A 26,288-nucleotide genomic window follows, 5' to 3' on the forward strand; every position below is an offset into this window, starting at 1 on the left:
ACTCCAAAATCTCTTAAACTGGAAGCGTCCATCTCTCTGTGCCTTTGTCTATCCTTTGTCACCCCTAGCTCCCAGCTCAAAGCAGCTGGCATACAATGGACATTATGGGAACATTAAGTATGCCTGCAACACTGAACAAGAGACACTCAATAACCAGACAAACAAAAGAACAGCACAACCCTGCTTGTGAGCAGCTCCAGACTAAAGAAGCAGCGTCCTCCTCTTACCTTATTATGGTCCCAAATGACAGAGTGAAAACCATGACCACTGCCTGACACACACTGTACTCTGACTCATGAACAGTTGGACTAACCCACGTAAACATGGCTCATGTTGTCATGATAAACTAGTGAAACCTGAGCATTTCTGTAATGATTTAAAGAAATCAATCAGGACTGTAAGAGCCGGCCACGACAAGGACGATATGTTAATCTGACAGATTTTTATGAAATTCGACAAGAAGTGAATTACTGAAATAAATGCACACATACAGAAGTGGAATGTTACATGACAGATTGTCTAAACGGTTACAAGAAAGCAGCTGTGCAGAGGTGAGAAGGGGACAGAAAAATGTTCTAGTACTGCAAATCCAAGTTCAAAGTTCTTTTGTGAATACTACTAACAACCAGGCCCTGCTTTTAACATTACCTTGAAGCAGCAGACTGTGAAGTTAACTGATACACTCATGGCACAGGGCAGTGTGTTTAAGCCCAGTGTTTGTATTTTTCTTGTTGCCAAGGGATGATGTTGCACTAATTATCTGAAAACTATTACTGCTGCTTGCGCATGAGTTCAAATATAATTTCTCAAGCTTCAATGATCACAGCATCCTTTAAGTTTTACATTTCCCCTGGGAGGAGTGGTAATCGATCCTCAGTCTCTGCTTTGCCAAGTTTGGCGTAGTCCTGCAAAGAGTGACAAGGTCAAAGCCAGCACCAACTATCCACTGTACATACTCAGCTTTTAGGGGCTAAAGGTTTTGAAATTATAATTTATTGAGAATACATTTTAAATACGTAATTTAATGCCATAAAAGACGTTTGATTAAAACAGAATGCAGATAATACTAGTCAATTCTCAAAGGATAATATTACTATAATAACATTTACCCAATATGGCCCTCAGGCTCACACACACACACACACACACACACACACACACACACACACACACACACACACACACACAGAGCACTTGGATTCCACTGATAGGTTACCATGATCTTAATATCTGGAATTCAAGTCAAAGAGAGAGAAATAGAGAAAGAGTGAGGCAGGTACTGCATTATTAGCTTGTAAGAGAGTCATCCATATCACTGAGTTAATAGGTCAGTCTGGCCACACACACCCATGCTACAGTAATCATGGTGAAACTTGTTGCCTTCCCATCGACACTTGTTTTCAGTGAGTGTATACAAAACAAGGTAGAACTATATAATTACACCCTCCACACAGTCTGTGGGCATGTTTAAACGTGACAGTGTTTGTGTGAAGGTCCAGTTACTATCTGACCACAGCCTGGCCAACAGCTGACATCACAGCGACTGACTGCACACAGACACTGACAGATTCACAAAACCAGACCCCCTAACCCTAACCCAAAGATTAGAAAAATCAAACAAACACTAAACCAAATCACATAAGAAAGGATGCACGTATGAGAATTTGATTATTTGCTTACAACACTGAAAAAACACTGTTTATTGCTACAGGGCAGTTCTGTTCTCAGAATGAAGAGAGACAAACAGAGAGCCATCTCACTACTGACCCACTTGTGCCCCCAACCATGGGATCCAAAAATCTGGCAGTCATAGTCATTCACTCAGCTGAGCTTTTAAAGTGCCTTAAAACACATGTCAGAACTGCTTTATGTTTTAGTACTGGAGTTCTTAAACAACCCCCCGATTTTGTCACACAATACATACCCTGTACAAAGAATACGCACATGCAAAAAAACAAAGGACACATTTCTTCAGTTTCAAATTTAACTTAATGTGTGTAAATCATCTCCTCTCTATACATAATGATGCCCAGAGTCTAACAGCACTACTCAGAATGGACAGATAGATTTTTGGCACCTCCCACTTTCTCACTGCCAAACTTTAACTTGCAACCTACAACCAGGTATTAACTTAACAATGTTAGACGTGGTGCATTCAACACCAAATACACAGACTAACTGATCGTCCAAGTAATGGATTATGCTTTCCACATCTAGACTTAATGTTGATCTTCTGATCCCCGAAGTAATCTATTTCCCCATTCAGGATGCCAGCCAAAGAGAAGAGACACTGAGCTAAGGATTCTGATTGGCTTTGCTGTGATCTCCAGCCCCTACCCTTCATCTCTGGCTGTTTGTCCCTCAGGGGTCAATGCGGGTCAACATTATCATTAATCACACATCCAGATGAATGACAAAGTCTTTGCCAATGAACTCAAAGAAGGGTGGAACACTGCAAAAGAGGAAGACCACCCTTAAATAATAGGAGCCAGGGTCACACTCCCACTGCTGGACAAGCAGCTGTTCTGCACAAGTGTTTTTAGCAAGAATATCCCAGCTCCAAAGGTGCCCTCCAGAAGCTGCCCCTGTGCTTTGAGCAACATGTGGAGAGGGACAAGTGTTCAGAGCCCAATCACACGATAACTGGGAGTATCAGCACACCATGCTGCTTGACAACAACAGCGCAACAAGACAGCATGACTCTCTCAAACACATAAACGCTCAATTACAGCTCTAGTGTGACAACCTATATGTGCACACTGTATTTCTCACTGCGCACTGAAATCTGTCCCACACAATCAGCTGTTCATTCCCAATCAGAAACGCACACATTCTTCCACATTAGGCGTCTGATGATATATTTAGACCAATGACAACTGCACAGCACATCTGCCTTTTCCTTCATTCCCTGTGGAACGCCGGGAGCAGCACATGACATCTAATGCAGATTATGTTCTCTATGGTCAGGGTTCGTCTCACATGTAGTCAAGACCATGCAGATAGTTATCAGAGCCACACTCACACCTGCAGCCGCCGTCGTACCCAAAACCAGCATTTACTCTAATGACGAGGGAGGAAGGGAGTGGAGTGAAAAGCAAGAGCCTTACCGGTGAGAGCCCAACCACGGGAGACACCAGGGTACAGACGCGAAAGAAATGTGTCTGCCCGACGAAACCCCAACAAGAGCCGCCTCCCCTGCTCCGCCACCAAATCAATTTCACACTCTCTCACCTCCCCGCCACTGTGATGTCACTCATTCATTCGTTTCTCCGTAGCCATGGCAACTCCACCGCTTGGAGCTGTTCATTCTTCTACATCTACCTCTCTCTCTCTCCCTCTCTCTCTTTCTACATCCCTCCCCCTCTCCAGACCCCAGTGAAGCCAGCCCACTTACTCCATCTGAGGGGAACAGTTACACCCCCAGCCTCACTTGCATCATTAACCACCCCCCACGCCCACCCCCTCACCATCACACCGTGGAGCTGGTGTGAAAAAAAACACAATGAGTAGGAGGGTAAAAAACACAAAAAGGGGAGTGGCCCAGATTCACCTCATGTAGCGTGCACGCCCTGAAGAGTTTGTGGTCATACAGACATACTTTTATTCAAGGCAGACAAAGACAACTGCCAGACAAGGGAGACACAACGGAGCCAGTTTGCCTGGAAATCTCTTGTTTAGACATGAGCCAGCTGTCACGATTGCACACAGACATTCAGCAAGAACACAACATGCAATGGAGCCGGAGAGCTGATGCACAGATGTGTTTTGAAACTCCCTAATGCACACTCGCCCACACAAACCCAAACACTGCAGTGGAATACAGTGTGAGGCGATGAATAGTTAATGAACACTGCTGTCATTATTACAGTACATCCACTTATAATCCTTGCGTTGACCTTGACAAAAGCAGGAGGAAACCCAGCTCGTTGAGAGACAAGTCCAACAAAGACACACTTCCACACCATCACCTTGTCTGGTGCCCACCAACATTCAATTACCAGCTGCCTTGTCCCTCTGAACAGATTTCTTCTCGAGGCAAGCCCCTGTCTTCATAACCTCCACAGGCTCAAGATGCTCATGACTGCCTTACTTCAACTCTTTCACCCTGCTCACTTATCACACACTAGCCTTTCTTATATTTCAACATTTCTGCTCTGCTTTTAAACCACACTCACATGAAGAGGAACAGAAAATTCCACATCTACTTGTCACAGATTCTCTGAGGGCACTATGGTCTGCAGTGTAACACAGAGGAGGAGGTTCAAAAAGTAAAAGAAAAAGAGGTTTCTCCTTTTTGTCTGATCTCTCCACACTTCATCTGGTTTTTGATTAATTTCCTCCTGGAAAAATTATTCCATCTGAACTAATCCCTTAATTTTTTTTAATCTCTTGGTTCACTTTCGCATAATTAATAGTGGATTTACTCTACCACCAATAAAGTACACGATTTAACTTCTCAGCCTATTTCTGCAGGCACTGATAATATCATGTACTCCAGGGAGAAGTTGACTTAAAACATCTTTCTTAGTAGCATCATTATTAGAGCTCAAAACCACATTCTGGACGGTCACACATCTTTGTCACTTACTGTTCATACAGTGTACATTATAGATTATTAACATGGAGACAAAGCTGAGTCACTGTTAGCTGAGAGAGGTTCAATTAATATGGAGAGTATTATCTTTTGACCTATGAAGAAAATAAGCCTCACCCAAAAACATTCACATCAGCCCTGATTTAGTCAAATATTGCAGCTACAAACTAAACTATAACACAATCCAATGCCATAACTTTGAACACAAGAAAACATAGTTGTTTGAACAGGCATCTACCTCACTAGCTTATTTAGCTTAACTAGCATCTAACTAGTACCTACTACCTGACTAGTATCCACTCATTATTATTAGCTTCTGACTAGCATTTAACTAGCATCAGCTTCACCATAGCCCCTACTAGCTTCCAAAATTGCATCTACTAGCTTCTAACTAACATACACTTCTAATTAGTCTTTACTAGCTTCAACATAGCCTCCTCTAGCTTCTGACTAGCATCCAACTAGCTTGTAATTGGTATTGTGATGTCGCAGTAGCGTTAGCATAGTGGAGCTAGGTCAACAGTTGTTTTACCTCTGGACAGTTGAAACTTGGGTTACGTTTTACTCAGCAGAATGACGCCATCCACCCATCCATCTAACTATCTATCTATCTATCTATCTATCTATCTATCCATCCATCCATGCATGCACCCGTGAACGTGTAAAGTCTGGCAGTTGACATGTGAACAGGTTGCTGGAGCAGGTGTTGTGTAGAAATCTGTTTACCTGAACAACTTATTCACCTTCTGGGTTTTATTCTGTTTCCCCTGCAGGGATTTGACTCCACCTTTTTTTTCTTCTTGCACAGTGCAGTGGTAGAAACACATCAGAAGTGACTAATTGAATTAATTGATGATGTGCTTAATTATTAGTTCTAATGGATTATTAAACAGCTGAACAATAAGTAGGATAATGATCCTCTCATCTTAACCGACTGTGACAGCGTGGAACTGCTCATTCTCAGCATCTGTCATAATGTTCCTTAATCTATTAGCACTGCACTGGTACAGCATGAACTCTTCAAGTTCTCACACTTTCGTCTGACAAGTCCTTATTGCTCTCATCTACTTATTACCCCCCCAGTCCCAGAGGTGAGCGTGTGATCAGAGCTCCAGTTGAGCTGAACTCCCTCAGCTCTGGTATAAGGTCAATTGGAAAATGTAAGAAGGTGAATAGAGGTGGGAGATGGAGACAAAGTAAGTACTGGCGGGGGAAAGAGGTTTTGGGGGTGAGTGAGTATTAAATCTTGGAATTGAGGTCCATCAGGGGCATGAAATTACCAGCATGTAGTGGTTCGAATCACACAGGCTCACACATGCACTGACTACACAGACACACACACACCTGAGGAGGGAGCCTACGATCCAAAGCCGGAGCAATTTCCAACACAGTATGGTCTGAGCTGTCGCTTTGACCAGACATTATCCCGCTGCTCAGAATTGCACTTTGAGAAAGGGACAGAGAATACAAGACTATGAAACTGTCCTTTATTTCTCCTTCCTCCTCCTTCTTTTTACCCTTCGCCTTGAATCCTCTCTTTCTCCCTTCAGAATGTTCCACCAGCGAGCCGACCATGCTTTGCGTAATTTTCTCAACTTTTTGCCTCACACATGCTGCGTATTGCCTCACTTTTTCATATGCACGTCCTCTGTTTCTCTAACTACTGCAGTGCTCCCTTTAAACCTGCCTGTTTGGAATGGGCTGTTTGTTTGGCCTGTGGTGATGCTGGTTTCTGCTTTCTTGCTGAAACTGTGGTAATTGAGCTGCTGCGAGTAAAGACCGACTGCGGGAAACCTGAAGCTGTGCCACCACTGAGGCAGCTGTTCACCTGTTTATTCAAAGTTTGGCAAAGCTCGATTAAGTATGCAGAGTCATGAATTTGAAAAAGAAGTTGTTGTCGACCTTGATGCACTGTATGGCCTGATTGACAACGTCCCTTATGATGAGTCCCATATGCCTTTGCTGATCGTGTATTAATCTAAGTTTATTAATGTCAAATCGATTGCATGTCCACATTGCACCAGATTTGACCCCACATGTCCTTGGGCCCTTTATACATGCCACAGATAAATATACAGACACTGTTTTCTGGAATTAATAGAAGATGCCCCCTTTTTAAAATACAACAGAACATGAGCCTGATGGTATGTGGGATTGTATTATGTCAGAGACGAGCATCATGCCCCATTAAGTGTTGACCTAATTTGATCAGGGTTGAATGTGAGAGATGACAAGTTTGAAATCAGGCTCAAAACATCACAGTCTGATGTTGTCTTTCATCTGAGGATCAATTCCCCCCACGGCTTCTCGGATGGATCAAAGCAGTGTTTTCTTTTAAAGGGAATACTTAACCGCTCCTGTTCTACTCACTAACATGGCTCTGCAGCTGGGCTCATGCTCAGAACCCATGTGTTGCATTGTCCAGCTGCGAGCAAGAGAAACTGGTTGACGGACTAGTGCTTGTGTGCAAGGGTGAGAGGGTCTGTGTGTGTGTGTGTGTGTGTGTGTGTGTGTGTGTTGTGTGTGTGTGTGTGTGTGTGTGTGTGTGTGTGTGTGTGTGTGTGTGTGTGTGTGTGTGTGTGTGTGTGTGTGTGTGTTGGCTTGTGACTCGATCGTGATGGGAGCAGTGAAGCGGCTACATTGCATCCACCTGCCCTCATACATCCTAGAGTGGAGAGAACCAGCTGCTTCATTATTTTCTACCTTTTCTTCCTTCCCACCTCTTTCTTCTAGAGACATTTAGAGAGGTTTTTTTTTTCACTTCAAGTACTAATTCCAACACAGCCTTCTCTACCTCGCAGGGTGAGGAGCCGCGGAAGCGAGGTCCCATACATACATGCTCGACCAATCGGGTGTCAGTCTCAGCTGTCAATCATGGCGTTTCGCCTCGTTTTCAAATCATCAAATAATGAATTGAAATGTGCAGTGAAACATAAATCAGTGTGACAAGAGTAATCTAAAATGCTAGAATGACAGAAAACATCTTTGAGAACAATTTATTTGACATTTACACCTGATGGCAATCAAGGTGCTTTGGCTTCCTTTTTTTAGGGGGGGGGGGTCAATCGTGCCATCCATCTTTATAGTGCACGTGAGAGGCAATACATGTACATGTTCACACATATAGCAGAAGCAAGTCATGACAAGCCCAAACACTGATCCTTATATTGATGTGACACGGTGTCCAATGATAGCCCTGGAAACAAAACAAAGTCCGCAAGGCCGCCAGTCACATGCCAGAGGCAGCAAGCCTGCATGAGTACGAGGAAGTCTTCTATAGAAAGCTGAGGTCATGTGGGGAACAGCCTCTCCAATAGAGATTATCATATGGGGCTTGTTCAATCTTTACATGTACCTGTTTGGTGCTGAATCCATGAAGGCAGCTCTGCTTTGATGATACTGTTTCATCAGATGGGAGAAAAACCAAAGGTTTGGATTTAATCTAGGCCTGCTGGAAGGGTTCCACTCCCTAATAACATGTTGTTGCTGCTGCTGCCAGCAGTGCTTCTTACCACCTGTCATTAGCGTTAGCTGCTGTTTGACTTCACCAACTGTCCTGTTCCCCAGGCCTCACCCAAAAGAGTAGTCCGGGATTTAATCCTCATCTCCAGATAATTCTTCAACTAATGCACCTGAGATATAAAGGAAAATGAAAAAAGGCTGTTCATGTTTTAAATGTTTTACTTCTATGTATTACTGTATATTTTCAACAATTTGAGCCCATCAAAATAAGCTCTAGCTTCCAGAGTTGGACATGTGCATTTTACTATAAAAGTCATTGCATGTAATATGTAAATGAAAATAAATCTGTGTGGAGTTTGACAGAAGTCAGACTACTACACCTCTGTAGCATAACACAACTAAATCACTGACCACACTTGAGGCAGTTAGGTGGCATTTTGGGTAACGTAGGCACCAGTTAAAAGGGATAAAAATGTATGAAATAAAAGGACAATGTCTTTGTTTCAGCAATATTGATTTAATGTATCTATTTTTAATGTGCAATGTGAGTCAGACAAACTTCTTTATGCAGAATATGGAGAAATATTTTTTTATCATAAATGAACTAGCTTTGTTGCTGGTGGGAAATGTAAGCCTTCGGCCCGAGAATCTTTCCACATTTGATTCTTACACAGGAGACATGGGCAATGTATTATGATAAAAATAACCCATTGAGTTAATCACAATTCAAATTAAATGATAATCACAAATTATTAATGAATTGAACAGTTGCAGTCTCAAACATTTCTGTTCAAATCCCTTTTTCATACAAAAATTATGGTCTCAAGTCTCAAGTCTCAAGTCTCAAGTCCCAAGTCTGCCATTTATAAATAGCACACATTGGGGTGGATTACAATTTGCACTAATCAGATTTAAGAGTGCGATAAATCTACGGCTTCCCCAGATGAACGGTAACCCCCCTTAATCCCCTCCCACCCCCACTTCTGTCTGCTCACTCAGCTGTCTGCTCTTTGACGTCAGGCACATGAAATCCATCTATCCACTCACCGTCTGTCTATACGTGTGTGTGGGGGGGTCAGAGGGTCTGCAAAGGAAATCCAGCAAGTGTGGTGACCAGTCAGTTCCATCTAAGAATAGATCAGCTGGTTGACAGTTGGACATAAAACAATGAAGACAAAAGCTGTTGAGGAGACAGATATGCTCAAGTGAACAGGTGGTGGCAGGGTTTTTTCAGTCTTAACTTTCTGAGTTTTATGCAGCCAGGACTTTCATAGTCAGAGCATGTCCTCACCCACCTCTACGAACAAGTATCCCTCTTCAATCATGTATTAACTGTTTCATTTAAATTCTGCCAAAGCCACGAAGCCTCTGCATTGTAACACAGTCGGTGTTCTGCATTACACGAGTGAAGCAGTGGGAGGGGGGGTGTATATTCCTTGAACCCCTCTAGAGTTGTGACAGCAGCAGATCCATCACAAACATTTCTTGGAGGAAAAGAAGTTCCCCCCACCTCTCCCTGCGTGCTGCCCTTCGTCATCATTGCCACTTGCTCATAAATCAAGCCATAATTATAAGGGAGGGTGGTGACTAACTCCTGAGACCATGTGGCTCAACAGCTGACCACAGTGCAGGGGACTGGGCTACGTCCTGACACAGACCGATGCAGACCTCAGACATTAGTTTCTTGCCAGCTTCATCTCAAAGCTACCAGCAGCAGGAAGAGTCATATTAAGAGAGAAAAAGAGTATTCAAAACGAAAGAAAAGAGATTGAAATGCAACTGCATTGTGGATGATCTTTTCAGTTTGGAGAGAATGTGATACTTCCATACACACTGCTAGACACAAAGGCCCACAATCCAAGAGGACAGATGGGTGTAGCACACACACACACCCTCACACATGTTTGTACTTCTAGTGAGGACACTCATTGGCATAATACATTCCATAATAACATTCCCTAGCCCCTTACCTTAACCTTAACCATCACAACTAAATGTCTAACCCTACTCCTTACCTTAACCCTAAACTAATTCTATCCCTAAAACCAAGTCTTGTCCCTCAAAGAGTCCAATAAAAGTCGGTCAGAAAGTGAGGATTGGCCAAAATGTCCTTTCTTTCCCAACATTAACCTAAACCTAACCTAAACGTAACTTAACCTGGCCTAACCCAACCTGGCCAAACCTAAAACTAAGCTAAGCTAACCTAACCTAACTTAAAAAAAACAAAAAACCTAAATAGTTTTTTTGTCCCCATAAGAAAGATCAGTCTGAGATTCAGTGTGTAACAGATTCAGTGTGTAAACAGATTTGATTAAGTGGTGGGGGGGTTACTGGTCCATCATGTGCATCAGTTTACCATGATTGATTGTTTTACACAATGTTCATCAGTCACCTCTCTGCATCCAGTCAACCCAAGGGTTTAACACCAACAACACACACACACACACACACACACACACACACACACACACACACACACACACACACACACACACACACACACACACACACACACACACACACACACACACAGCCTCTCAGCCGTCTGAATGAGCCCATCTGTGAGCTCCTAAGAAACAAAAGCAGAGTTTTATGTTCTTGTGTGTTACTCAGCTACATTCTGTCACATCAGCCAGTGAAGTCTGTGCTCCTCTCTGCTCTTTTCTCTCTCCTCCCACCACTATGCTCTGTTTTGTGTCTGCAATTCCCTCCTTTACGGTTCTCCTCTCTTTACCTCTCCTCTAACTCTCTTCCTCCATCTAAAAACAGAGACACATGCAGGCACTGTGCATATCACAAAAAAAAACAGACAAGAAACGTTTGGCTGAAAGCTGCCCAAGGTCTTCTGAATCTGGGACGATTCCCAACTGACATCCAGTATATCCCAAAGGCTTTTTGGAGGGCTGCATGTTTGTGTGCGTGTGCAGTGTGAACAAGCCAACAAACCTGTTTCCCTGCGCTGCCAGCCAGCACACATGCAACATCTCAGGGCAAACAACAACATTTGAGTAGGGAAAATAAGGCAAAAAAACAATGGGCCGCCTGCAGCCAGTGAACAAAGATAATGCCATAAAAGAAATATATACATTGGAATAAACAGGGACAAAGACAGACAGTTGATGCTTTTGTTCAGTTATGGAGACAAATTAATGCAAAGGATGAAGAGTTCAAAATCAAAGCAAGAGTAAATTGCCAGTGGTGTGTCACCAGGCCTTCTGTGACCAAAACCCAGAGACAAACAAGAGACAAGTGGCACCTCACCTCACTGCAACGTTTCCCCCTGGCTCTCGATTCTGCCTCTCCAGCTGAGAGGAAAAATCCAGAGACGATCTGGTCTCAGCTGCAAAGATTTGAAAGATTTTCAGAGTGCACGAGGGAGGAATCAACTCCCAGCTCACACTACATCTACACCCATAGGCTAAAATCCACCACTGACATCCCATCAGAGAGAGAAAGGGGGGGGGTTGTGCCAATTTGGCTGAATGAAGAGGGAGTAGTTGAAAGGGAGAGAGAGCAGGAGTCACTGAGAGAGAAAGGAGAGAGAGATTTAAGAGTATGTGTGTTTGTGTGTGTGTGAGAGAGAGAGAGAGAGAGAGAAAGAGAGACAGGAGTTTAAATCTCTAATTACTGCTGGTTATCAGGAGCCTGTAAGCAGCTGGTGGGAATGATTGACGCAGAACTCTACACACACTCTACTCCACTCTGTTGCAATGGTGTGTGTGTGTGTGTGTGTGTGTGTGTGTGTGTGTGTGTGTGTGTGTGCATGCTGTGAGTTTGTGTTAGGGGGAGGAGAATCAAACACACACAATGGACTAAAAAGTGAGACCAGAGTGAAACCAGGAGGACAAACAAAGCAGCATGCGGCAGATGTGCGGAGCACGAAGAAAGCTCCTCCCTCCGACATGCTTCCTCTCCGCTCCCCTCTCATCCACTTTTACTCCTTCCATCACCCCACTTTGTCACAACCAGCAGGACACGGGTGATATTAGACGTTAACCTTCAAACTGTATATATGTAACTATGTCTTTTTTTTGCTTGTTTGGAGGTATCATGCTTGTCGTGTCCGTCCTTCCCACTCTCACGAATGCAATATCCCAAGTTTCCTTCGGATTTGTTGTAATGGTTCACTTTGACTTTGGCACGAATGCTTATTTGGACTCAAAGAAGATTGATTAGAATTTTGTGCTGGAATATCACAAGGTCACTGCGACCTCACATTTTCTGAATTTATGAGATTATCAAGAATACCTCAAGGGAATTTCACTAAACCGAGAACTAACATTCACTTGGACTCAAGGATTACCTGCTTAGAGTTTGGTGGTCAATGATTAAAGGCATATTTCACATATGGTTAAGCACTGAATTGGTGAAGCACAACTGTTCATTTGGGCTCAGTGGTGAAATAATTTAGATGTTGAATGTCAAGGTCACTGAGCTCACAAAAGGCCATAGTACAGGAGTTGATATGCTGATATTCAATAGGATAAAGTAGTGAAGTGATGGATTTCATATGTAAAAGCATCATGATGTTCTGTAAAGGACTGATGCTTATTTAACTCCATAATCCAGGAACAGGTGGAGACGGTGACTATAGACAGAGACTATATTTTTTGTAGCTTGACTACATCTAATTAACCGAGAAGCATTTTTGTACAGGAGCTGATGGTTCCCGGAGGATGTGTCCTGATGATGATCACCTTACTTTTTCTGTAGCATCACTATGAAGGTTATATTTTGTATAAAAACTCCATAAATTTCTCTTACAGAAATGTTACAGACCACTAAGCTCAAAACACAGCTGTGGTAAAGTAAAGCCGGTGCTGCAGTAGACTCTTGATTCCCCTCAAGAGAAAAACATCAATTGCTTCAAATGTACATAATAACAAGTAAATAATGTAGAACAAGAACAAGCCAAGATGAATATTGCCATAAAGCAGAGTACAAAATGGGAGTTTGGCGATGGAGAGAGAAGGTGTGTGTGTTTGTGTGTTTGATGTTTCCCTCTACTCTATATAATAGGCGGATGTCCTTGAGAAAAAAGACCAGCAAAAAGCGATATTTATCAGACTCAGCCTTTTAGTGTGCTCTTACTTTTCATGTGCACATGTAGATTGCACGACCGCCATTTCAATCTTGGTTTGATTCCATGCCGACGCAGAAGAACCATATGAATTATGGATGAGCTTATATTCCAACAGATCCTATGTAAGTCAGGGAAAAAGAAAAAAAAAGAAGCTAAAACCTGTTCCAGTGTTAACATGGTTAAAAACAAATAAACCACCCGCTCTGCCGGGTTGGTCACGTTTTTCGGATCAAAACCAATTTGTGTCTCCTCAAGCTCAATCGATTAAAAATCTACAGCATGGCAAGCGCAGAAAACATGGTGTTTAGAGTTTAGAGTAACGGATGGTACAATCCAGTTTGTTGATAAACCAAATCCTCACTTAAATGAGAAATCCAGGCAGTACTGCTGCCAGTTCAGCTGGAGGGCTCTGGATCAGCCTGATTACTTTGGGCTGACTGCAGCAGATCAAAGTAATCCCTACATTTTAGAGTATGTACACGGAGCACACTGCAGCCCAGTGAGATGATGTGTAGTGTATATGTATGTGCATGCTTGTGTATGAATGTTGCATGTGCAAATGTATGTCTGTTCTGCAAATGCTGCGCTGCAGGTCGGAGTGTGTTTGCTGTAGACAGAGCATGCGGGGTTTTATAATCAGGATTCAGGGTTCACCTTTAGCCCCTGTCATCAGTCAGACCTGTCCTCAAGCTCACAAACAGGGAACGAGGGAGGAGGGAGGAAATGAAAGGGCAGATGGGGACAAGTGATGCAGCCTGAAAGATGAGAGAGTGAAGGAGTGAGCGCGGCGTTTCCTCAACCAGGGGGATTTTGGCCACTGCTGTTGGTTGTGTGGAAAGATTGTGGAGTTGCTCAACTAATTTAAAATCGTGATAGTATGTATTCAGACTAATTATAAAGAGGGATGGACAAAAGATTGACACATATGTATCTGTGTACAACAAATATAAACCTGGCTGAACCATAAATATTGAATTGTATAAAGAGCATAGACTGTCTTTAGAAGATAAAGCATCTTGATTTCCACCTGGTGGTTAAGCTACAGTATATTCCACCCCTCCACCCCCTATGTTAAAGGGATAGTTCACCCCAAAATTTTTATTAAATCATTATCTACTCTACTATGCCGATGGAGGGGTGGGTGAAAGTGTTAATATGGATAATATAATAATAATTTGAGGATGTGGGGCAACTGACCTGGGAAAAAAAGGCTGAAACCACAGATCTGATGGATGGGAACTGATCATTCCATGAAATTTACCCCTCACCTCACATGGTGTAATCCAATGGGATGAGCAATGAGCAGGACTTTAAATTATATCCTGCAGACACATGCACTGAAGCCTAAAAAAGCTATCAAAAACAGCAAAAACAATAAAAATGAAATTCCATTTGCTATAAAAAAAAAAGCTGTAACAAAAGTTTGTGACATCAACTATTTCAACTTTAGATTTCTTGTCACAAGCTGAAAAAAAAACAATTTGCGTGATAAGCAAAAGATAATCTGTGTAAATATTACGACTGAGCACAGTGTATGTGCAATAAATACGCTACTCCATTCGTCTTGTTTTATAAGTGCTTAATAATGTGACTCTGTGCACTGGCAACATGTGTGTGAGTGTGTGAACTACACACAGTGTCAGCATGTGTACACAGCAGGTCTCATTTCCCGATTCTCCGGTCAGACGCTGGTTTCTCTTTTGAGAGGCGAGCCCACAAATGACATCAGCTTCCGCCAACACACCAGCCATCACTATGGCACCACACAAAGACATTTCTGACCCAGAGGGAGGGGGAGCATCATGCCTGACACATTTATAGGAGAGGTCTGGGCTCTGCTCCCCTCTTCTCTTATGCCCTCCTCCTCTTATTTTCTGTTTGTACAGCCGCCTGCTCTGTTTACCAGATCATCAAAGAGCTTCTCTGACTTCCATGGCTGAAACACCCCGACTCTGGCCTTCTCCCCTCATGCGTTTTAGCAGCGTACAGCCTCTCTCTTCTCTTCTCTCTTCCACTAAGAGCTACTGATATCCATTAAAGTCCATTTGAATTTTTTTTTTCTCCCAGAGTTCTATTTCAGACTTTATTCCTCCCTCCCTCCTTTTTCCTCGTCTCCCTTCTTGTCAAATGGAGCCATGACTCCGAGGGCAAAATGCCTGGTGCAGAAATGACCACCCACTGGGCTTTGTCTAACTCTTTGCCCCAGCAGACAGAAGGCCTGTGTGTGTGTGTGTGTGTGTGTGTGTGTGTGTTAGGGACAAACAGACAGAGTGTGGCAGGTGGTGAGAAATCCCAGAAATCCCCCAAAATAAAATACTAAGTGAAATATGGTATTTTTTGAGAGTTTAAGACGACAGGGTCCTGAAACAAAACAAATAGCTGGATGCTATTATATTTTTAAATTTTAAACAGGCACCCAAAACTGAATTATTGTTTATTATTCACTTATAATTTTACTCTTTGACGTTGGCCTTTGGGTTAAGTTTAATTTATTGTCCCTTAGAATAAGATTTTCCTGGAGAGTTGTACCCCAAACCTTTAGGAGGCATCTTTCACCCCAATGTGAATCCCTTACTCTTTTATAGTCTGACATTTTTACTTTATATATTTATGTTAATCCAATCGGTTCGTAATTTTTTCACATAATTCCCTTATTTGCTTTGCCAAAATGCTTGTTGTCTTTGTCACACGGACATCGAAGAATTAATTCAAGTTTTTTTTTAAATTTGAAAAGAGGAGCGACCACCACACAAAACCTCTGTAGCGGATTATGCTACAGAGGTTGTCATGTCATGTTATGCAAAACCATGTATAATAATCACTAAACAAATAAAAATAATCACAAATTGCTTTGATTCATGGATTTATGCAGCAGATGTTCATAAAACACGATATGACGTTATATTCATATCATATGATCATCACAAAAAATGATTCTTCTAAAGATCATCAAAACATTAAACTATTGCTTTTTGTTTCTTCTTCTTTACTCTGTCTGTTCCTGCTCAGCCTCAGTTTGATTTGTCTCTTTGCTGCCTTTTTTTCCACTAGTGGCCACTATTAGAACAACAACTTCAAACCACACTCCAGATGATGTCATCGCTTAAGGCTCACTTTAATGTCATATAATTTAGACATGTGCAAGTAGACAAAAACAAAACTGTGGCATTGAGATGACAACCAGACTTAGAACTGCTGAAAGAATGAGGCATGTGAGGTTAAAACTATTTCAGTGGTACAGTGATGCAGCTGGTACTGATGGAAAGATTATTAATGAATTTAACAGTATAAGAATGAGTTCACACTAGTGACACATAATCTTCAAGTCATATCACGTATTTGTAAATATCTGAGGAAATATTACCTGATTCTGGCTTTTTTTCTTAGAATATTTTGTCCTGATGTGCAGTTAAAATGAATACAATCGAGCTATAGTATAAGGTACATGTAAGTAAATTGTATGAAACATGCAACAGTCTTCAATCATTCAGTATTCATGTTTTCTTCCTGTTTTCTTCCCTCGAACATCCAAAGTCAAGCTTCCCAGTATGAAACCTCTTTTCCAATGACAGCAGCGTCCCACGGGTCCAAGGCGAGGGGACATAATTCAGGCCAGTTTGACAGCACCCAGGAAGGTGGCGTCTCCGTCCAGGGACACGCTGGCTGTCGAGCGTGGGATCAGAAGCTCCAAGTGGTCACCGACCTCCAGCTTCACAATACCTGTGGGATGCACATGGACCCATCAGACCTAGAAATGGCATTTTCCCTTTTTTCCCCCTTCCACAGACATCTATCACCCACTTTCTGATGCACATTCAGTATGCAGCCAGACACACACACAAACACACACACACACTTGAGGTTGACTCAAGGAAAAACATGCTGTCTTCCAGCAGCTGTAAAACAAGTGACCACTGGCTCACCCCCTGTGTAGCAGGTGTTGTAAGGGTGGACAGGGTTCATGCTCTGGATGCAGCGGAACAAGATCACATACTGAGGCTCGTCCCCCACCACGTTCCTCTTCCTCCGGATCACCACGTGACCCATTGCAAATGTGCTGTCCATGTAGAAGACCTGTGTGATCCAGATTTACTGGGTTAACTCTATGGGATGTGGTGCCCGTGTGAGTTGTATCAAGTGTTAACAGTCTGGTGAATGGTGGAGTAATTGTTTTGTGGTTTATTATGCATGCATCTCTTCCAGGTCTGTTAACCAACTGTATGCTTAGATGAAAAAAAAATGTTTTTCATCACAATATGGAGATGTACCCCTACTATGTAAAATCTTATGAATGTCAGACAGAGCAGTGATGCCTCCATGTGGAGAAACTATGCAATGACAACAAAGAGTCTGTACCTGACTGTACACAAAGAAGAAGCCCTCCTCTCTGACTAAGATGCTGTCACCGTCTGTCTCCAGGGCCGAGCCCCTCCTCAGTCCAGCCTGCCACGGGATGCCTGTGTGAGGCTCCAACTCAAATTCTGATCAAAACAAATTCAAATATACATGAGAAAACATGGCAACGCATATAAAGCTTAAAATCTGATCCAGGATTCAGCAAGCTCGTTGTAGCTCAGGGTTGATTCATACATGAATATATCATTTTCTGTGTTGAAATGTTATTTTGAATTATAGGTATTTAATGTTAATTGCAAGAATCTAGATGTGACACTACTGGACTATTATTATTTACAAAACTACTACTACGACTACTACTATTGATGAAGATGATGATGATGATACTATATCATCTGAAATCTGTTTAGCGTTGTATAGCAGCTCAATTTAAAACATCGCATGCAACAAGAATGTAGACATGACGAAGCAAAAATACAAACATTTGACATTACATTAAAATCACAAAAGGTTAACATGACAACACTGTTAACATTGAACATTATAAAACAAAGAAGATGACGCTCAAGGCTCTTTAACATGTGATCATATTTAATCTTAGGTCTGACTGGGGCCCAAAGGAGTTTTTCTGTCTCACCTTATTAAATCATAGAACCTTGTATCTCTGGTTGGATAGTAACAATCTATGTTCACTATTACTACTACTAATAGTAATAATGATAATAATAATAACTACAATATTTACATCTAGTATCATTCTCTCTTTTGTTAAAACAGCCAGTCTGACAGAGCTCAAAGGGTTAGGGTGTCTCTCTCTTCTCTCCCCCATTGACCCCCACTCACCCCAGCCGGTCGAGGCAGATGGCCGCGCACACTGAGTTCAGTTCTGGTTTTTTTTCCTCTCCACAGTCGCCAAGTGTTTGCTTGTTGTGGGAACTGTCGGGTTACTCTATGATACTGTAAGGTCTCGACCTCACTATGTAAAGAGCCTTGAGATAATGTCTGTTGTGAGGACAGGCATACTGTACCTTTCCTGAAGGTTTTCCTGCTGTTGTTCGCCAGCAGCTGAAGACAAGGCTGAGAAACTGGGACAAAAGACATGTAAGGGACGTTAAAACCAGTCCTGCAGCCTGCACGCTGCTCATTCCATGGATGCCTCTCATTTTCCTTCTGCTCTTTTCACTTTTTCTTTTTGGGTGAAAGAAAAATTCTGTTTCCCCCCTGGGAATCGTTATATTGCACAACCAGATGGTGAGAACAGTCACAGTATCAGTTAACCACAAGGACTTGCAACTTCTTACTGATAACATGGCTATCACCAGAGCTGATGACTCATTCACACTTGGCATTTAGTCTGCTGTTGTTCTGGGGAACGTTTCCTTGTTTTTCATGGGTCCAAATATAGAGAGTGTAAAAACTGTAAAAGTCATCTGAAACAAATGTATGATTTGGAGCCACATAAATAACATCATGCACATGAAGTGGGAAATATCCTAAAATGAAGGACTGGATTGAAGATATAAAACACAGGTATTGAAATTGATCATATACTGTGTGGATTTCACGAGTTAACAAAAACATTGAAATCACTACTTTAACAGTAAACTGTCAGACTGAGGTGCAAACTCCTTAGTTTTACCTAACGTCTCTGCTCCAGCCACCATCCTCCTCGTCCTGATGAGGGTGAACGCAGGTCGCTGGTGTATCGTCTCTTGGCTGCTTCTCCTGATGTTCTCACTCTGTGCAGACACAACAGTCCTTACAAACACAGTAGTTGCAGGTAAAACACAACGTCCTGCACGTCTCCACAACCCTGTGTGTGTTGTTATGTTGCCTCTCACCTGGCCTCCACGATTAACCTCTTGACCCTCCTCTCTCCTTCGACTGACCTCCGCCCTGAGTCCCTCCACCTCGGCTCTGAGAGCGATCAGCTTGTACAGGGACAAAGCTGAAAGAGAGGACGAGGTGACAGCGGCAAGTGTCAGGAGGAAAACGAGCCAGGAAAGCCTCCTTTCACCTCCCTCGTGTCCTGTCCCAGGCTTCACACCTGTCAGAACTGCCATCACAGCAGCCCGTACGGTCCCTTGAGAGGTCACACTGGCAGCATGACTGGTCTCACGCCTGAACCGCGGGGCCTCTCCTCAGTCAGACTTTGCGGTGGAATGGTGGATTTTGGTGTCTGTCTCGATTCCTCTCAACTGACTCTCTTAACTCTCCTCCTGTAGCCGGTTCTACTTAAGTCTGAGGGACTACGCAGAGCACATTCAGTTTATATTTGGAAAAAAAAAAAAAACAGCTTCCCCTCTATTGTTCCGCTAAGCTAACCACACTCAGCTTCCGGCCTGATCAACAGCCCACAAACATTGCTCCTGTCTCTTTCTGTCCATCTGGCTGCTTCAAAATGATAAAACACATCTCAGCTTATCCACATTACAACGAGTGAGGTGTGTGATGGAGTGGGCACAGGAAAGACGATGAGATGAGCCACAGTCTCGCAGAAAAAGAGGGCGACTGATTTGAGACTGCAAAAGAAGAAAGAGGCATTTCATAAGAAAGAGAAATTTAGAGAGTGAAAGAAGGAAGTACAAAAAATAACTTTAACTCTGAATGGCAACATAACAGAAAAGCAAACAATAAAAAAGTCAAGTGACAAGTTATATGGATCAATTTGGAGCTGTTGCATGAAACAATTACAGAAAACACAAACTTTTAATGTATCAATTTATTGCATGTTACAGTACAGAAAATAGAAAGTGAAAATGTGTGCTTACAAAACAAGTTGTTACCATTGGTTTGGAAACTCAAAATGGAGATAAAGGAATCATTCAGATGTCATTGTTTTCTTCAGTGTGGAGTTACTGCAAGTCATCGCAAATGTACACAAAGTATGTCGGCACGGTTCAGGTTCATGACTCTACATTATCACATGCCAATTTTCAAAATGAAACCCACACTTTCGCCAGCGTTCACTTCCTTCAGTTCAAAACTATGTGAACATACAAAAAATATGTCCCACAGTGCATTCCTGCAGTAGCTTGCAAATTATATTTCTAAAAGAAAAAAATGACATTCAGTTTTATTTTCATCGACAGGATGTTGGACATTTGGCTGAAACTCTTATACTCCATTTGCTTTAGAGCAGCCACTGAAAAAACAGATCAAATAGATGATGAAAAGTCCCATCTTATTTTCTTGAATGAAGAAATGACACAGATGCAAACCAACAGCAGAAGTGTGTAAAGCAAAAGTGTAAAACGAAAGGAGTGTACATTCACACGGTTGCACAATGTGCTTTCCCCATGTGATGGGATCAAATTCTGATAAATGGATGCATTCAAGTCAGCATATGGATTTGTAATATAATACAAAAATGTCTGGTCGAATGTCACATGAGAGGGAGGAAACAGATCAATAAATAATTCCTTATAAAGCACACTTTGTTAATTTAAGACCAGAATTTACATTCATAGTAGCCTTCAGTCCATTTCAGTTGGTATCACTCTGACACAAACATAATCTGGCCTTTAGGTGATGTGGGATTTTGTTCAGCGTACTGTATCAAATATGGCTAGAGATCAGTGTTTTCAAATGGCTTTGATACCACCGCAGTGCAGCGAGCAGATAACAGTGTTTTAATCATCCAGCTCTGCTCCGTCCCCTGGAAGACATGTGAGAAAAGTTTATCAACTTATAAGAAGCCCTACGAGTGAGTAAAGCCATTACGCCACACTGAGAAAAGGGAAAGATGACAATTGCTAACAAATGATTACGACACCTGATTGAAAAAATTGTAAGTTCTCTTCCTTCCCGTGTTCAATAGCTGTTTGGAAATCACTTGCTAGTGTGAACAATGTACAGGGGGCAATATCAACAGCCCTTGTTCTGAATAAAAATTCATTCAAGGTTCAAAGTTCAAAGTTCATATGAGGCTTCATAAGTCTGTTAGACAAATAAAAGTATCTATTTTCAAATGTTTCTCTAATGGAATATGAATTTGTCTGTGTTGGTAAAGATTGTCATATCTTCACGAGTTGTGCATGTGTACATCGGCAACTGGTTCACGATCAAGTCCAGTTACTTCAGTGTTTACACACGTGCTACCCCCTAACATGTGTTGATCTGCACTGGAGGAAATCAGTTGTTAAGGTGTGACGTGTTATATCTGTTTCCGGGGCCAAGCTCAGGTATTTTCTGCGTTCCTCGCTTTAATTGTTGATCTCAGATGGTGGAACAGAGTAAATTGAAGTGTATGCTAACGTTAGCTAGCTAGACTTGCTAGCAGCATAGAAGCAATTAATGTGTGAAATGAAGTTGATTTAATGAGATAAAAAACTTTCACTGAATTTGGTTGATTTTGACTCTTATTGAGGTTCTACCACTGTTGTTTGCCACCTGAAGGTTCGGACCTGGATAAGGATATAACATCGTTCTTAACAAGATGATGGAATTTTCTACTCAGACTTCACCCTAAAAAATACCAACTCTGTGTTAGTCGGCCAAAGACTCATCTTAGCTTCTGCTCAACCTTAGAATATCTTTTGTGCATTAAATGAGGCATTAGGAGTCAGTATCAATCCCAATCATCAACTCTCTCAGTACATAAAGACGATTAGATTGTGTTAGACTTGAAGAAATCTGAACCAATTCTTTAATAACAAACCACACATGGAGTAAATGCTCCACACCAAACTACAAGATCCAACGTTTCTCAAAAGCAACTGGAGGCCATTTGATGGTAAACTCATTGTGTGCTAGTTGTGTTTTAACAGTACACAGTAACAAAGAGATCTGTCATAGCTTCTTTCAATCACACTGAAACAGAAGCAGTCCGTCAGAAAAGAAGATCTGAAGAACTTATTTTTCAAGGCAGAAGTATGAAGCATGTCACCTTATTTTTCTGACAACTTCATCTCACTTAATTTTTTTTTTCCTGACTGAATAGTTACTCAATAGCACAAGCTCTTGTTAAGCTACTGTACCAGACAAAATTTCCAGTCAAATATATAAATATTAATCACCACACTGTCATGACATGCCAAGCTTCTGCAAGTACTCCTAGCCCAAAGGGTGGAGAAAAAAAAACAAAGATCCTGCTTATGTTCGCAAACACAAAAATCTGAACAAAAGGGTCAAAAAAGTGCAAAATAAGAAAACAGATCTAATATATATATGAGTGTACTGTATATATGCAGTATAGGCCTACATATTATCATTGTCTGATTTTGTATACTAAAAGAAGTGTTCATTTGTAGTAGTAATCAACTTTCTCTGAAACATGGTCCTTGTATGGTCATTAAATTGTCATTAAATCTGAATTCATTTCTGCTGACCCACTGCAGCTGATTCTTCGGTGGTTGTGACATTGCAGTGTGGGTATGTATGTTCTGGAGTCATTCATGAAATGTCATAAAAACATGCATTCATAGCTGCAACACAAAAGATCACTTGAGGGTTTGTTACCTGCTCAAACCTCCTTGAAATAGTCAAAATAGACATGTTGACAAATGTTAGATTCACAGAGAGTAAGATTAAATAAAAACCCAGAAAAAGCATAGAAAATGTACATTCTTTCCAAAAACCAATTAAGTCCCTCCAATCAAGTTTTCCCCTAAATAGTAGTCGACAGTCCTTCTAAGATTTGCTTTCAGATGATGGTGACGCTCGCTGAGGTCTGACTACTCTCCTCGTGGGCGTGGCTCTTCAGCAGGTCTTTCATGAATTGCTCCAGAGCAGCGAAGTAGCCCTGACACTGCCACGTGTCGTTGTGTGTTCCCTCTGGAAAGATGGCCAGGCGTTTAGTCCGTGCAGGAGACAGCTCATACAGTTGTTTCATCATAACTGGTGGGATGAGCTGGTCTGACAGGCCAGACACAAACAGCGAGGGCATGCGGCACAGCGCCACCTGTCGATAGGACAGGAACTGATTCCTGTAGCACCACAGGGGCAGCAAGCGCATAGGTAAGAAGGAGAAGAGCGTCGCTGCCATGTGGGGAATGCTGAGGAAGGTGTTTTCAACAATAATGGCTGCTACGCGGTGAGGGTTGGCTGATGCCAGGCGCACGGCCACAGCGCCTCCTAGTGAGCGGCCAAAGAGTACCACCTTTGTCTTGTCCAGATCAGGACGGGTCATGACATAGTCCAGTGTGGCCTCTGCATCCAGGTACAGCCCATCCTCACTGGCCTCACCCTCACTCTTTCCATAGCCCCTATAGTCCACCAGCACTACATTGGCCTTTAGATTGACCAGCATCAGCAGGGCATTTGGCACCCTGTGACCAATATTGCCGGCATTGCCATGGAAATAAAGGATGGTAGGCGGAGCAGAGGATGTTGGGCTGCTTTGATTGCCAGGGGTGACTCCAGGGGGCGTGTCCCCTCCAGTGTAACGAAGCAGGATGAGGTTGAGCTTCACACCGTCCTTGGTGCGGATGTAGACATTCTCATGTGGGATTCCTGTGGGCATGGGAACATAGAGACGAGAGGATGACGGCTGGTCCGGGAAGTAGAGGAGCACATCCTGAAATTTGTAGAGGATGCCTGCGACTGAGGCCAGGATGAGAGCGAGGAGAAAAAATCCTCCATACAGGTGGAAGGTGAGGATGAGGGCCAACAGGGAGACTCGACAGGCACCCCAGGACCAGGAGACCAGGGCGAAGGTACAACGCTCCATCGCCCCCCACAGCCTCCAGGGCTTCTCCATGGCTAGACACGAGCTGAGTCACACAACAAACACACTGCAAATACACATACAGAGAAGTGAGAGAAAGAAACAGGGAAATGATTTATAGGAATCTGAAAGGAAATGTTAATTTGACCATGAAAAATATGACTAATAAACATTACATGAATCTCAGCATTACTGCATAATAATAATGAAAATAAAGTTGTTATGGATTAGAGCGTTTATTCTTTGTTTAATTAATGGAAAATGTTGCCTAATAAATTGCTTATATAATCTGCATAAAATTACATGGGATTCCGTACACATTAAAAATATGACATTATAATATTCCAGGTTTGTTTAGTGTGTTCAACACTGCAGACATGATGGATACAACAATAAAACAGAAAGAAGACAATCAAATAATGACACGTAGATGAAGCATGAACACAAAAGCCTTAAAAACTAAATGGAACACTGAACCAACGTGGACTGATTCTGTCGTTCAGTCAATTCGGCTCCTGAACAGCACTTTGCATTAAATATCCTGTGTTCATGCACCGATAAAAACGCGTTGTGTCTACGTGACTGGCACAGATTCAGTGACCATCACACACACAGACCGAACACACTGCTGTGCCTTCACCTGATTACCTGGATCAGACTGGTGCATCCAGGTAAAACCAAAGAGAGCCAGTGTTGATGAAACGTGAACCCCACCTTTGGTTAACCTGGCGTGGGCACATGTAGAAACAGATGGAGCTAGCATACAGCAGCAGCACAGGCGAGACACGGTTGAGGTCGCTGGTCACTGAATCAATATCAGTTGATCGAGATCACAAAATCTGAAAACTGTCACGACCCCACCCAGCTGGCGACGATCCCCACCTGAGACTGGAGGAGCTGTGGACGCTAGCCGGCTAACATTAGCTCACCGCTAATGTCAGAGATCGCTCAGAGACATCTATTCGACGGGACTCTGAAAAACAGCGCGAGTGACACGACCACGAAACCGAAGAGAAGCTTCTTAAACACGATCCAGTTGTTTAGCTCGGTAGCAGCCATGCTAACGAGTGAGCTAGCATCTGCCTCTTGGCGGCTGCTGCTGCTAACAGAACTAGCCACCAGAGCCACATACTCACCCTTCTCTCATTCTCAGGGCCTCGGATGCATCGTGCAAAGTTTTCAACCGACGACACAGACACGCGTGGATACTGTCGCTGTCATCCAGCGGTGAAGCGGTGAGATAAACAACGGTTGACTGGTGAAGACGTGAGCTGCTACAGAGGTGAGCAGCATTACTGGTGCAACCTTAATCACGTCCGTGTTGAGCTCAGCACCAGGAAAAGGTTCCTAGTGCTGCAGCGGTTTTTTTTTTTTTGTAAATGCTGAATTAGAGTGAAGCAAACGTCCCCGTATTAACATTATATTATTTATAATACATATATGATGTATATTTGTTATCTATATTATTATTTATAATATAATCTGGTTCATGTACCCTGTGTGCTGTTTGATTTTAGTCCACCAGATGCCACTATTCGACAGAAGCAGAAGATAATCCAGAAAACTCACTGACTGATCATTGGAAATAAAATTATGAAAATAAAAGCTGTTGGTTTACGGATGCTGCGTAAATAATGAAGAGCACCATTGCTCTAAATAAGCAGGGGAGCATTAATATACTCTATAACCGTGCATAAAATAAAGATAATACACAAACATATATATTTTAATTTTTTTGGATTATCAAGTCAAAGTCAACTTTATTGCGAGTTCTGTCATGAGAACATAGATGGGATAAAATGCCTTTTCTCTCTGATCCCCGTGGAACACATATAAGTAAACACAACATGTAAGTATGCAGTATAATAAGTACTCAAAACATAGTACACAGTACAACATAGTATACACAGAGTATGCCGTCATAAGGCACATGGTGGACACGGTGATAGTAGTGGAAACTGGAATAGTGCAAAAAAGGATTGAGAGAGTCATTATTAATATTAGAAATAGTATTATTGTATTCTTGAAGTCACAGCCGACACATCTCAAATCAATCAATCCAATTTTATTTGTATGGCCCATATTCACAAATCATAATTTGTCTCATAGGGTTTCACAAGGTGTGA

At 42.3% G+C, this 26,288-nt stretch overlaps 3 protein-coding genes across 5 annotated transcripts in view; all 3 read right to left on the minus strand.

The window, feature by feature from the left end:
- myo16 (myosin XVI) overlaps positions 1–11,557 on the minus strand; it is a 93,855-nt gene extending 82,298 nt beyond the window's left edge. The window contains exon 1 of one of the 3 annotated variants that reach the window (XM_069533054.1): positions 11,318–11,557. The gene's annotated coding sequence lies outside the window, so the exon portion shown is untranslated. Of the gene's footprint in view, positions 1–3,107; positions 3,326–11,317 lie in introns of those variants that run through there. The other 2 variants (XM_069533056.1, XM_069533055.1) reach the window with 2 other exon arrangements.
- Positions 11,558–16,230: 4,673 nt separating this feature from the next.
- tnfsf13b (TNF superfamily member 13b) lies at positions 16,231–20,036 on the minus strand. The gene is made up of 6 exons (XM_020089848.2): positions 19,337–20,036; positions 19,135–19,234; positions 18,524–18,580; positions 17,496–17,620; positions 17,063–17,213; positions 16,231–16,859 (listed from the first exon to the last, which is right to left on the minus strand). The coding sequence occupies exons 1-6, from the start codon at positions 19,556–19,558 to the stop codon at positions 16,747–16,749; spliced, it is 768 nt and encodes a 255-aa protein (XP_019945407.2). The 5' UTR covers positions 19,559–20,036; the 3' UTR covers positions 16,231–16,746.
- A 166-nt stretch (positions 20,037–20,202) lies between these two features.
- On the minus strand, positions 20,203–25,508 carry abhd13 (abhydrolase domain containing 13). Its single transcript, XM_020090175.2, has 2 exons — positions 25,299–25,508; positions 20,203–24,229 (listed from the first exon to the last, which is right to left on the minus strand). The coding sequence occupies exon 2, from the start codon at positions 24,193–24,195 to the stop codon at positions 23,140–23,142; it is 1,056 nt and encodes a 351-aa protein (XP_019945734.1). The 5' UTR covers positions 24,196–24,229; positions 25,299–25,508; the 3' UTR covers positions 20,203–23,139.
- Between the last annotated feature and the right edge of the window lie 780 nt (positions 25,509–26,288).

The sequence above is a fragment of the Paralichthys olivaceus genome, chromosome 10 (genome assembly GCF_024713975.1).
Source record: "Paralichthys olivaceus isolate ysfri-2021 chromosome 10, ASM2471397v2, whole genome shotgun sequence".
In the NCBI taxonomy this organism is placed as follows: Eukaryota; Metazoa; Chordata; class Actinopteri; order Pleuronectiformes; family Paralichthyidae; genus Paralichthys; species Paralichthys olivaceus.

Bases quoted from the DNA above. Each gene is read 5' to 3' on its own strand.
- tnfsf13b (XM_020089848.2), bottom strand. From the start codon at position 19,558: ATGGCAGTTCTGACAGGTGTGAAGCCTGGGACAGGACACGAGGGAGGT. The intron at 18,581-19,134 runs GTAAAACTAAGG...CTTTTGTCCCAG, and splicing joins GGCTGGAGCAGAGACGTTAG to TTTCTCAGCCTTGTCTTCAG. The intron at 17,621-18,523 runs GTACAGTATGCC...TGTTTTGATCAG, and splicing joins CAGGAAAACCTTCAGGAAAG to AATTTGAGTTGGAGCCTCAC.
- abhd13 (XM_020090175.2), bottom strand. From the start codon at position 24,195: ATGGAGAAGCCCTGGAGGCTGTGGGGGGCGATGGAGCGTTGTACCTTC.